The 13,840-nt window shown below is 46.3% G+C and overlaps 1 protein-coding gene across 2 annotated transcripts in view; it reads right to left on the bottom strand.

Annotated features, from left to right (window-relative positions):
- The window catches only part of ASNS (asparagine synthetase (glutamine-hydrolyzing)), a 63,223-nt gene that overhangs the window by 30,402 nt on the left and 18,981 nt on the right, over positions 1 to 13,840 (bottom strand). The window contains exons 1-6 of one of the 2 annotated variants that reach the window (XM_072154345.1): positions 9,054 to 9,179; positions 6,208 to 6,463; positions 5,070 to 5,307; positions 2,649 to 2,834; positions 1,442 to 1,543; positions 200 to 327 (exon numbers count right to left, since the gene is read on the bottom strand). In XM_072154345.1, coding sequence (XP_072010446.1) covers positions 200 to 327; positions 1,442 to 1,543; positions 2,649 to 2,834; positions 5,070 to 5,307; positions 6,208 to 6,456 — 903 coding nt within the window. In that variant the 5' untranslated portion in view covers positions 6,457 to 6,463; positions 9,054 to 9,179. Of the gene's footprint in view, positions 1 to 199; positions 328 to 1,441; positions 1,544 to 2,648; positions 2,835 to 5,069; positions 5,308 to 6,207; positions 6,464 to 9,053; positions 9,180 to 13,840 lie in introns of those variants that run through there. The other variant, XM_072154344.1, reaches the window with a different exon arrangement.

Below are 13,840 nucleotides of genomic sequence, written 5' to 3'. Positions count from 1 at the left end.
GTATTATATGGGAGGTGTATGACGGTATTATATGGGAGGTGTATGGCGGTATTATGTGGGAGGTGTATGACGGTATTATGTGGGAGGTATATGGCGGTATTATGTGGGACATGTAGGGAGATTCTATGTGAATAATGTATATTACACTTATTATACGGTATTATTCGTGCTGTGTGACATCAGGTACATCTCGTGTTACCTTTCTCGCCGCCTGTAGATCCGGACTATCCTCCATTCCGATTGCAAATGTCTGCAGGGGGTAAGGCAGGTTGTTTTCCTTCATCAACTTGCGCAAAGTTGCAGCAACCAAACTGGAGTCGAGTCCCCCTGAGGATACAACAAAGTATCTGGTACCGAGCCGGAGCTCTGCCTATACCTGACCCATAAGGACCAAAACCATCCTGATCATAAAGGGGCGGTCCCATGTGATCCGGGGGTGATTACCTGGGATTACCCCTCCCCCTCTAGACTTGAGTCCTCCAGAACAGAAGAAATATCTCCTGATTGGGTGCATGTTATTTATGTCTCACCACACGTTATACTTACAGGGGGGCTTGTTTTTTGCAGGACGTGGTCTATTCTTTACTAGTTCGCTCTTTACTCCATCCAATTCCACAATAAAGCCCCTGATATGTTTTCCAGGCACAACGGAGCCCCCTCTACCCAACTGGTCGTTCAGGGAACTGCAGTCTGACCCATTGGGGCTCATTTACTAAGGGTCCGAACGCCGCACTTTCGTCAGGTTTCCCGAATATTTCTGTTTTGCGCCGAATTGCCCCGGGATTTTGGCGCACGCGATCGGATTATTTTAGACCGTGCCAGATGACGGCCCATCCTAGAGGTGGGAAGCCCCTGTAACACAGCCTCAGTCTGGGAACATGGGGCAATGGGGCATCACTGGCTGGGGGCAGATGCATTGCACACCCCATGTATGTTATATCAGTCTATCCTGGTCACCCTCCCCTCGCTCTGCTGCATATGTCATGGTGCACTCACTTACACACATTGGGGCACATTTACTTACCCGGTCCAGTCGCGATCCCCCGGCGCGTTGTCCGACCAGGATTGGGGTCTGCCGGGATTCACTAGGGTCATGCGCCCGATATCCAGCAGGTGTCGCTGCTGCGCCGAGGTCCGCCGGAGTTCACCTGCTTCTCCCCGGTGCATGTGAGTGCTTGATCTTGCGACACAAATATTTTTTAAAATTCCGCGGTTTTTCCGAATCCGTCGGGTTGTCAGACGACCACGCCCCCCATTTCTGTCACGTGAATCTGGTGCCGATGCGCCACAATCCGATCCCGTGCGCCAAAATCCGGAAATATTCGGGAAACCCAGCGAAAGTGCGGCATTCGGACCCTTAGCAAATGAGCCCCATTATAACCATATAACAGATGAGGTCCTGCCGCTGACTACATGATGAATGAGACACAAGACCTTGTACCTGACAAGAGGCATCCGATCCTCCTGTGCGCCATTAACCGCTTCCTCACCGCGTTCTCAAACAGGAGGCGAATATTTCCTTTAATTGTGTCCCGATCCGTCCCTGGTCGCAATAAAAAAGACACATCTCAAGTTTTCTCTTGGTTCTGGAAAATTTACAAATATGTGGAAAATGTCCACAAAGAAGTTGCAACAGCGACACCCCCTATCGCCAGGTTGTGTGCGGTATTACAGCCTAGCGCCATTCACTTTAACGGAGCCAAACTGCAAAACCTGTGGTCAGGTGTGAGGCTGTTTCAGTAAAAAAGAAATAGTTATGTTTGGAGTATTGTTGGAGAGGCCTCCTTTGAGGGTCGGGAAACTTTTGGCAACATTTTATAGCAACTATGTTGCTAAATTAAAGGGAACCTGTCACCAGATTTTACCCCTCAAGTAGGAGAATAAACGTCCTTTTTAGATTTCCCTCTCTTATGTGAAATCTCACTCGTTTACCTATAAAAAAAATCTCCAAAGTCATGTGACAATGAGCAGAGAAGAGTCATATTTTGCCTGAGATGAGTCAAGTTTAGAAACTGCAGGGGGAGGATTACTTCAGATTCCTCTATCTTCATTTTATAGCACCTAGAAACATTTCGCTGGTGTCATATTAAAGATAAGCATCTCCTCTTTCAGATCCCATTAGGCTTATGGTTCTGGAGCGAATAAAGCAGAAATTCTGGCAGTTAAATAAATAAACCGAAACAGGATCTTAAAAAGAACTCACCATTGCAACTATGTATTAAACTGCTTGTGTTCCTAATTCTGTAGATGGTGTGATCTGAAAGAGGAGATTCTTATCTGTATAATGACACCAGCAGTATGTTTCTAGGTGCTATAGAAATGTAGATGAAGCAATCTCCCCCTGCAGCCTCTAAACTTGACTCTTCTCAGGTAAATATGACTTTTTTTCCGCTCAATGTGAAGTGAATTTGGAGACTGAACGAGGAGACTTTTTTTTTTTATAGGCAAACATATGATATTTCACATTAAAAAAGGGAATTCTAGAAAGGACATTTCATACCCGAACTGAGGGGGTCTAATAGATTAATGGGGAACAAAATTTAGTCTTGAAACTTTGACTTCTATGTTTGCAGCTTATATGCACAATCATCAGTGTCCATGGTAACAGACTACAAACAAGTAGCTTGTAGTCTGGCCCTCCCTCTTACCTGCTGGCAGTTTTCCCGGAGAGTCGTAGGCCGCGTGTTGAGGTTCATCCCTGAAATTGTGAAACTTTATCAATTCCACTGAAGCAACTTTTCCACTGGGCTTCAAGTCAAAAACTTCACAGTGTCCAGGGGGGAAGGGGTCGATCTTCGGACTTGATGTCATGGAATGTTTTAGGTTAATTAGACCTAGAGTTGATGACATGACATTTATTCACAGTTAATGAAGATATTGATTTTCTTCCACCTGCCAAAACTCTTTGAATCTCTGGTTAATGTAACTTTATGGGGGCTCGTTTTTTTTTTTTTTTTTGCAGGAGGTACAAATAACTTACTTTGTTCTCTGGGTGAGGACTTAAAAATTAAATTTTTTACTTTTTCACGGTTTTATGGTACAAACCAGGTCTGACCTGACGTGATCTTGCACCCTAGCCTGACCCTGAATGGGCGCAAGCTATAGGCAGTGTGCAGGCGTGGGGCAGAAACACCCTGTGCCGGCTCACTGCACGGCCCAGCAACCCCCCCCCCCCCCCCCCCCTCCCGACAGCCGGCATAGAGGGAAGAGGAGAAGCTATTCCCATCTCTGTTCCGGGAATTGCAACTAAATTACGCCTTGTACCCCTGTTTTCAGGTGTTCAACCAGTGATAAATGCCCCCTCAAAATCTAATTAACCCCAATGCATTGGTAGGAAGATACGAGATAGATAAAGATAGTGGGGAACGCCTGACCAAGTAGGGAAGGTGCCCCTAGACTGGTGGCTTTATGGTTAGGTCATCAAGGGTTAATCTCCGAAGAGGGTGTTTTGACACTTTAATGGTGACCCCTGTTTTGTGACGTCATCGCATTGCCCCCTCATAGTTGCGGTACGTTAGGGGTATTTAAGTGGCACTTCCGGCTTCATCATGCAGAAGCAGTGCTGCCCTCCCTCCCTCCCTATACATCTGTTTTTCATACTGTTGTAATTCTTTATTGAGTCACAGCTGGTGGAAAGAGAACATTGAAGATGCTGATGCTCAGCTGGCCGACTTTCCAGCTGGGAGTGGAGCTGGTATACAGTGGCTGAGCTAGTGATTTCTGGTGCACTCATTCAAGTGCCTTATGTTCATGTTTACGGGTATGGTGAAAAAAATAAAGCTGTGACCCATTTACTACCCAGAAAGGAGGAGTTCTCCTGTGTCTATTTATTAGTTACAATGTTATTTATAAAGGTGTCCCCCCCCCTAGCGGTGAGCTTTTTATTATCATGGCGGCCAGTCTGAGATAGATAGGTGGGATTTATCACAGCTTGTACACCTGGGCGGGGAAGGGGCGGTGCCAGGCCTGCAGTGGGCGGGCCTTCCTGTAATGCGCCTGTGCTCTGCATATATCCTGCACCCGTTCAGGCGCAGGCGGATATGGTGCTACCCTATGGCAGGTCAGACCAGTGCCCTGGCAGCGCAGCGCTGATGCCCGCTGGGGTTTGGCACTTGGTGCCACTGTTTGATAAATGTGCCCTTTGGGTCACATGTGAATCATGTGGTTAAAAATTTGTAAAATTGTCCTTGGAAGCATTTTATTTCTTGGGAATATAATCCCGTCTGATTGAGCCCCTATAAAGCAGCGTCATTGACTGAATCCACTTTGCACCCTGATGCACTTGCAGCTCATTAGCATAATTTTTAAACATCATTTTTAGGACAAGGAGGCCATAAAAAACTGTTCCAAGGCCGGATCCTGCATCAAGGTGTGAAGTGGATTCAGTCAGTAGTGTGGTATCAGGCGAGAGATTTCCTTTAGGACATGAGGTGTTAGTCGCTCCTGGTTCTGCATTGCACAATCTCTATTGGTTCACACATTGGGGGTCATTTACTAAGGGCCCGATTCGCGTTTTCCCAACGTGTTACCCGGATATTTCCGATTTGCACCGATTTTCCCTGTATTACCCTGGGATTTTGGCGCATGCGATCGGATTGTGTTGCATTGGCGCCGGCATGCACGCGACGGAAATCAGGGGGCGTGGCCGAACAAAAACCTGACGGATTTGGAAAAACCGCCGCATTTAAAAAAAAAAAAGTGTTGCGGTACTCGCGCTTACCTTCACTTGGTCCGGCTTGGTGAAGATCAGTGCATTCCGGGGAACATCAGCGCAGCAGCGACACCTGGTGGACGTCGGAGGAACTGCCTTAGTGAATCGCCGGAAGACCCGAATCCACCGCAGAGAACGCGCCGCTGGATCGCGAATGGGCCGGGTAAGTAAATCTGCCCCATTATTCCCAAAACATAATTGCTACATTTCCTTCCACATCTCCAGGAACCATAGGGGCGCTGCGGGGGGACTGGACACTTCCAGATTTAAACAGAAAGAAAGTGGACGATCCCTTCACAAGTCAGTAAAATAAAACTGATAAATCTCTTTAAATTTGGGGTGATTTGGGGTACAGTACCTTTAGCTTCAGAGCAAACTCCCAAAAAGCCATCATCAGTCAGCAGCCTAAAGAGGGGCCGCACCCCGTAAGAGTCTCTCCCCAGATAGACCTTCCTATTGGCTGTATCCAGGAGGATGAAGGCGAATACCCCGTCCAGTAATGCCGCAGTCTGCTCTATGCCCTGTGTACTGTACAGGTGCAGGATCACCTCCCCATCCACCAGGGTCTGGTACTCAAAGCCAAAATGCTTCTGTATCTGAGAGAGAACAAGCAACACATAAAGGGGGACATTAATCATAGGGGGGTCTCAGCTTTGCCTATTTTTGCGCCTGGTTTGCTCTTCTTTTTGGCTCCTGATCTATGATGGATCTGGTTCTGCCTTAGTAAATGCACTTTGGATTTGTCGCATGTCCCATTCATTTGCACCTAAATCAGCGCCAAATTTGTCTCTAATTGTTAGATCTCATTTGTGAGCAATAATGAAAGGAGACTGAGAGAATGTGACAGAATGTTCAGGGCTTCATCTCTGCACATAAACTATCATTGTGATGTAACTGCAGGGACTAAAAGTTACAGAGATGGAAAAAAAAAAAATTCTTGCTGAAATGAGTCTTTTCCTTTGTTATTATAATTTACAGTAAATGGAGACTGATAATATTCTCAGATCTGTACAATAAGACAATAATCACTCCCAGAGATGATCCCATAGACAATGATGGAGTCGTTACTGGAGAAATTTTACATTTTATAACTGCTCCGAAGTATTTTCCATGTTGCATAGAGGGAATTCTTCATTTTGGAGCCTAAAATTTATGTTTTTAGTAATGAAAAGTGACTTTTTTTTTGGAAGTGCAGCTGCTCAGAGGAGGGGCATTTAATTAGTGATAGATCCCGTGCAAACATCTGTATAGGAGGCTCTCACTATGTCAGATAAGGCGCAGGGACTCAGAACCACTAAGTGCCGAACTGTGCCGTGCGCCAGAAAATGGCGCATAAATGTGCCAAGTTAACGAATACATGATTGATAGATAGGAGATAGATGGATAGGAGATAGATATGAGATAGATAGATATGAGATAGATAGACATGAGATAGATAGATAGATAGATAGATAGATAGATAGATAGATAATAGATAGAACAATGACAGGGGTTACCTGCTTGTAATTGTAGATCTCCCCATTGTAACACAGCCACAGATAGGGGAACTTCTTGATGCGTAGGGGCTGCATGCCGTATAACTGGTCCACGATCGCCAGGCGGTGGAATCCGAAGCAGCAGTTGGTGAATCCGTTCACATTTTCGAACCGAAACGCGTCAGGTCCGCGATGTGCGATTTTCATAGCGCTGAGACACTGCACCGAAAGACATTCATCGCTGCCAAACAGCGCCCATATACCACACATGCTGGAGCTGCAGGGAGACAAACTGGTCAGGATGGATGCCGCCTTAAAGGGGTTTTTCATTAAATACATGTAGTCAACAGAACGAGGCTTCTCATGATTGTGGAGGTCCCAGTATTTGGACCTTCATGATTCAGACATTTATATATTTCTGTCCTGGTAAAATCCTTTTAATATCAGATGAGTAGGGGTCCGGCTCCTATCATGCCTATGGTCAGCTCACTTAAAGGGTCACTTCCCCCTCAGTGCCACCTTTTATAATGATGTCACTTCCAGGCACTATGTGGGTACTATGGCTATATGTATGGTACTTAAATATGGTCACTATATACGGTAACTGTATGTGGAACCCTGGGCACAGACAGAGTGTAATAGTATTTGAACACTAATTGGCCACCATGTTTTTTTGCAGTTTTTTTGGGAAATATTTGCTTAGTAATAGGCTCCGACCTGGAATTTGGCCCCTGGATCCCTGTCAGGGAATGTATCACACAGATGCACGTGAGGTCAGAGGACAAGTGATTTATGTCAGAGGTAAAAATATTTGACTTCTAGACTGGAACCTGTCTGGTTGCTGAATGTGTGAGCAAAAGCTGAAAGTTCTGGAAGTTGATATGGTAGAAGCAGGAAACATGAGCAAATATAAGGATCTGAGACTTTAATAATGGCAATGGAGGGACCAGAGCTTCTCAAAAATGGTTAGAGCACCCATGCTGACCCCTGACCACTGCTGGCTATGAGGAAGAGAGGAAAAAATTGTGAGGGATTTGTCTAGAGCCAGGCGCCAAAAGTATGCACAAAATGGGGAAGAGAGATGTTGGAGTGGAGTTGCAGCGTCAAACCCCGGGGCTGGATGTGGATCCAGATGTGTTGTGTAGAAATAGAGAAAAAACGGGGTCAAAGAGTTAGACGCGCTACATCCGAGGTGTATTATTGATTATTTTTATTGGAAATGTGACTATGCGTTTCAACGCCGTAATGGCGTCTTCATCAGGTCAAACACTGAGCACTAGATGCAGTATGATGGCACTACCCAAGCACTGGATGCAGTATGGTAGCACTACCCAAGCACTGGATGCAGTATGGTAGCACTACCCAAGCACTGGATGCAGTACGGCACTACCTGAGCACTGGATACAGTATTAAGGCACTACCTTAGCACTGGATGCAGTATTATGGCACTACCTGAGCACTGGATGCAGTATTATGCCACTACCTGAGCACTAGATGCAGTACAGCACTACCTGAGCACTGGATACAGTATTATGGCACTACCAGAGCACTGGATGCAGTATGGTGGCACTACCTGAGCACTGGATGCAGTATTAAGGCACTACCTGAGCACTGGATGCAGTATTAAGGCACTACCTGAGCACTGGATGCAGTATTATGGCAATACATGAGCACTGGATGCAGTATTATGGAACTACCTGAGCACTGGATACAGTATTATGGCACTACCTGAGCACTGGATGCAGTATTATGGCACTACCTGAGCACTGGATGCAGTATTAAGGCACTACCTGAGCACTGGATGCAGTACGGCACTACCTGAGCACTGGATGCAGTATTATGGCAATACATGAGCACTGGATGCAGTATTATGGCACTACCTGAGCACTGGATGCAGTATTATGACAATACATGAGCACTGGATGCGGTATTATGACAATACATGAGCACTGGATGCAGTATTATGACAAGACATGAGCACTGGATGCAGTATTATGACAATACATGAGCACTGGATGCAGTATTATGACAATACATGAGCACTGGATGCAGTATTATGACAAGACATGAGCACTGGATGCAGTATTATGACAATACATGAGCACTGGATGCAGTATTATGACAATACATGAGCACTGGATGCGGTATTACTCTCTCTGGGTATGACATTGCTGCTGTCACAGACAGGATTCTTTACCGTACGGGCAGTGACTATGGATGGCTGATACATTGTACCAGGTCAGGGGGGTCCTTGGTGACTTTCTTGAACCAAAATACATCACGTGTTATGGGAACTAGATCCTTGGAATGGGACGTTGATCCAAGGATTTCTTCCAGCTGCCATATTTGTAGGAAGGAGATATTCTCCACTGTGGGACGCTGGTATCAGCCTTACGGGGTTGTGCCATTCTCTGGATCAGGGTAGGATTATAGGTCAGACTACAACTCCTACAACTACTTTACTATCATTTCAACTATGAGACTAAGCTTCACCTAATAGAACTTCCCTACTACCTGCATTGCTGGTTGTACTACAACTCCCAGCATGCCTCACCAGCTGCTCTGTGGGCATCTATACCCCCGCCAATGCCAGGAGAGAATGACAATTCACTATAAAAAGTCTTGCATCATCTGAAAGACTGTCCTCTAAATGTGAAAGATAATAATATAAAATTACATGATAAATACTGAAATATTAGACTATCCAAAGAGAGAAAGAAATGGTAAAAAAGTCAGAGAGAATAAAAAACATCTGATACATATCATTCAGAATACATTATAGTAAATAATAAGATACAATGTATCAGTTGTATCAGTGACGTGACATATGTTGCTGGCAGCAGTTATAATGGTGTAATAGCCATCACCTTCTCCGGTAGCAGACGCTGGGATTACTGGATGATCAGGAGGGACCCGGCAGCAGCAGCTCTTCTCTGCTCTGATTCACTATGTCAATGCAAATCACCCACTGTAAGGATCTCTCCCATTGACTGCAGGCAGAGCTCTCCCATTGGTGGGTGCAGCCTCCCTGTGCTCATTGGGTGCAGCCGCAGATACTTTTACTTTCCACCTCTGTTACAATAGTGTATCTAAGCTTATCATGTGTGATACTCTCTTCTCAGATAGAGTATCTAAGTTTATTGCGTATGATACTATCTGCTGGGTCAGTGTATCTAAACCAATGCTGTGTGATACAGTCTGCAAAGCCAGTGCATGTCAGCTTATCTGCTGCAGAACCAATGTAGCATGTGATACTGCCTGCAAATACTGGGGCTTATTTACTAAGGGTCCGCGGACGCACTTTTGTCGGACTTTCCAACGTTTTTGGGTTTGGGGCGGCTGTGACAGGTATTTAACAGGCGTCCGCGCTGGGATTGTGTCGCACGCGATCTGATTGTGGCACAGCTGCGCTGCTTTCATACGACAGAAATCGTGGGGCGTGTCGTCGGACGATCCGACGGATTCGGACTGAGCGCGGGATTTAACTTTCAAATTCAAATTCAAAAAGATCAAGCACTTACATGCACCAGGAAGAAGAAGGTGAACTCCGGGGACCTGAGCGGGGAAGCGACACATGCAGGATATCGGGCGCACGATCTAAGTGAATTGCGGCACAGGGCATTATACACGGACAATGCACTTACATGCACCAGGAAGAAGAAGGTGAACTCCGGCGGACCTGAGCGGGGAAGCGACACATGCAGGATATCGGGCGCACGATCTAAGTGAATCGCGGCACAGCGCATTATACACGGACAATGCACTTTCTGTGAACTCCGCGAACAGGGTAAGTAAATGTGCCCACGGGTCCACGGACTGCGATTCTGTCAGGTTTTCACAAATATTTCCGTTTTGTATGGGGGGGTTGGAGTCACAGAGGGGTCAGAGCGCCCATGCTGACTCCTGACTACTGCTGGCTATGATAGAAAGGTGTCAGGAGACACAGGACATGGCAACTCATTGGGGATCATTCACTAAGGGCCCGTGGAGCGCATTTTTGTCGGGTTTCCTGACGATTTCCATTTTGCGCCGCATTACCCCGGGTTTTTGGCGCACACGATCGGATTGTGGCGCATCGGCGCCGGCTTGCACGCGACAGAAATCATGGGGCCTGGCCGTCGGACAACCCAATGGATTAGGACAAACCGCGGAATTTAAAAAACCAAATGTGTAGCAGGATCAAGCACTCACATGCACCAGGAAGAAAAAGGTGAACTCCGGCGGAGCTCGGCACAGCAGTAACACCTGCTTTATATCGGGCGCACGATCTTAGTGAATCGCGCCGGACCCGAATCCTGGCACCGCGGGATCACGACGGGACCTGGTAAGTAAATGTGCCCCATTGTATCTAAGCCTGTGTGATGCATATTGCATCAATCAGCATAATAAGATGTGTGATGCAGTTCGAAGGATGTTTCATCCTATCACGTGTGCAATAGTCTGCAGTCAGTGGATCTCATCCTATCATGTGTGATACTGTCTGCAGAGCAGCTGTATCTAATCCTATCATGTGTGCAATAGTCTGCAGTCAATGGATCTCATCCTATCATGTGCGCAATAGTCTGCAGTCAGTGGATCTGTTTTGTTCCTATCATGTGTGATACTGTCTGCAGAGCGGCTGTATCTAATCCTATCATGTGTGCAATAGTCTGCAGTCAATGGATCTCATCCTATCATGTGCGCAATAGTCTGCAGTCAGTGGATCTGTTTTGTTCCTATCATGTGTGATACTGTCTGCAGAGCGGCTGTATCTAATCCTATCATGTGTGGTACTGTCTGCAGAGGCAGCGTATCAAATCCTACATTTGTGATACAGTCTGTATCTCATCCTGTCGTGTGTGATACTGCCTGCAGTCAGTGTAGTTGTGCGTCGCTGTATCTCATCCTATCATGTGTGATACTGTCTTCAAAGCCGCTGTATCTAATCCTACATGTGTGATACTGCCTGCAGTCAGTGTAGTTGTGCGTCGCTGTATCTAATCCTTCCATGTGTGATACAGTACATTTCCTGCTTCCTCACATGGTAACAGTAAACATGGAGGGCGGGATAACGAGGCTCCTCCCAGGAGCTGTCATATTACACGGCCCAATAGCAGCGGCCGTTACATGAGCAGAGCCGGAGCCCCACGACACGGCAGCCCGGAGTTTCATCATGCAGAGGCAGCGGCAGCGGCAGCGGCACATGGCGGGGTGGGGGGTAATTACCAGATGGATGGAGACGTCTGCACCCACCACTACCCCCCCTCCTGATATTCTGATAACGATACAACTAAATGTAACATCCTGCCCCCAGATCCTTCCCCCTGACTGTCCATACATCGCATCCTCTAGAAGAATTCTAGATTATGGGATACTAGAACTCCAATCTCTTTTCCTATGTATCTTTTACATTATGATACATCATCTGTTAATGATTTAACCCCTTCCCGTCGATGTTTTTGCATTTCATTTTTTCACTCCACCTCCTTCAAAAGTCTATCACTTTTTTACTTTTCCATGTAAAGAGCTGTGTGATGGATTGTTTTCTGCGTAACAAATTGCCCTTCATAGTGACGGTATTGAATATACCATGCCGTGTACTGGGAAGCGGGAAAAAAATTCCAAATGCAGTGAAATTGGTGAAAAAACGCATTTGCGCTGTTTTCTTGTGGGCTTGGATTTTACGTGTTCACTTTCACTGTGCACCACAAATAACATGTGTACTCTATTCTTTGGGTCAGCACGATTTATTATGTTTTATTATGTTTTCTTACATTTACAAAAATTAAAACCTCCTGTACAAAAAAATATTTTATATTTTGCCATCTTCTGGCGCTAATAACTTTTTCATACTTCGGTGTACGGAGCTGTGGGTGGTGTCATTTTTTGCAACTTTTGATGACATTTTCATTGCTTCTATTTTTAGGACTGTGCGACCTTTTGATCACTTTTTATAGAATTTTTTATATTTTTCAAAATGGCAAAAATGCCATTTTCAACTTTGGGCGCTATTTTCCGTTACGTGGGGGTTAAACGCAGTGAAAAACTGTTATTATATTTTGATAGATCGGGCGATACCTAATGTGCTGATGTTTTTACTGTTTATTTATATTTATATGACTTCTAGGGAAAGGGGAGTGATTAGAATTTTTAGTTTTTTGTAATATAATTTCTTCTAGGGGATGACTGATTATCCTATACCAGTGGTGGCGAACCTATGGCACGGGTGCCAGAGGTGGCACTCGGAGTGCTCTCTTGTGGCACTTAAGCTCAGCACAGAGTTCACCAGATAGGACTCAAAGAATCTAACTGCAGTTCCACACAAGTCAAGATTTACTAATCTCAGTGCTATTTTAACCCTTTAATCGCCAAGGAAGTATCTCATGGTCTGGATTTGCCCTCCTGCTTTCAATTGTATCAGTGTCGTTAGGAGGACACTGTTAGGAGAACAGTTTAACAAATAAATAAATTACTGCTTATATTGGCACTTTGTGAAAAATGTGTGGGTTTTGGTTGTAGTCTGGGCACTCGGTCTCAAAAAGGTTCGCCATCACTGTCCTATACCATGGCTCCCACATGATCACACCAGCAGGGGGCAGTGTGTCCTCCTATCACTACTAGTGGTGACGGACTGTCCTATACCATGACCACCCACATCATCACACCAGCAGGGGGCAGTGTGTCCTCCTATCACTTTTAGGGGTGACTGTGCTATACCATGGCCTCCACATCATCACACCAGCAGGGGGCAGTGTGTCCTCCTATCACTTTTAGGGGTGACTGTGCTATACCATGGCCTCCACATCATCACACCAGCAGGGGGCAGTGTGTCCTCCTATCACTTTTAGGGGTGACTGTCCTATACCATGACCACCCACATCATCACACCAGCAGGGGGCAGTGTGTCCTATCACTTCTAGGGGTGACTGTCCTATACCATGACCACCCACATCATCACACCAGCAGGGGGCAGTGTGTCCTCCTATCACTACTAGGGATAACTGTCCCATACCATGGCCCCCACATTATTACACCAGCAGGGGGCAGTGTGTCCTCCTATCACTCCTAGGGGTGACTGTCCTATACCATGTCCCCCAACATCATCATACCAGCAGGGGGCAGTGTGTCCTCCTATCACTACTAGGGGTAACTGTCCTATACCATGGCTCTCCACATCATCACACCAGCAGGGGGCAGTGTGTCCTCCTATCACTTCTAGGGGTGACTGTCCTATACCATGGCTCCCCACATCATCACACCAGCAGGGGGCAGTGTGTCCTCATATCACTTCTAGGGGTGACTGTCCTATACCATGGCTCCCCACATCATCACACCAGCAGGGGGCAGTGTGTCCTCCTATCACTACCAGGGATAACTGTCCTATACCATGGCCCCCACATTATTACACCAGCAGGGGGCAGTGTGTCCTCCTATCACTACTAGGGGTGACTGTCCTATACCATGGCCCCCACATCATCACAGCAGCAGGGGGCAATGTGTCCTCCTATCACTACTAGGGATAACTGCCCTATACCATGGCTCCCCACATCATCACACCAGCAGGGGGCAGTGTGTTCTCCTATCATTTCTAGGGGTGACTGTCCTATACCATGGCTCCCCACATCATCACACCAGCAGAGGGCAGTGTGTCCTCCTATCACTACTAGGGGTGACT

This window comes from Engystomops pustulosus, chromosome 5 (assembly GCF_040894005.1).
Source record: "Engystomops pustulosus chromosome 5, aEngPut4.maternal, whole genome shotgun sequence".
NCBI lineage: Eukaryota > Metazoa > Chordata > Amphibia > Anura > Leptodactylidae > Engystomops > Engystomops pustulosus.
This window is presented reverse-complemented; position numbering and strand designations above follow the sequence as displayed.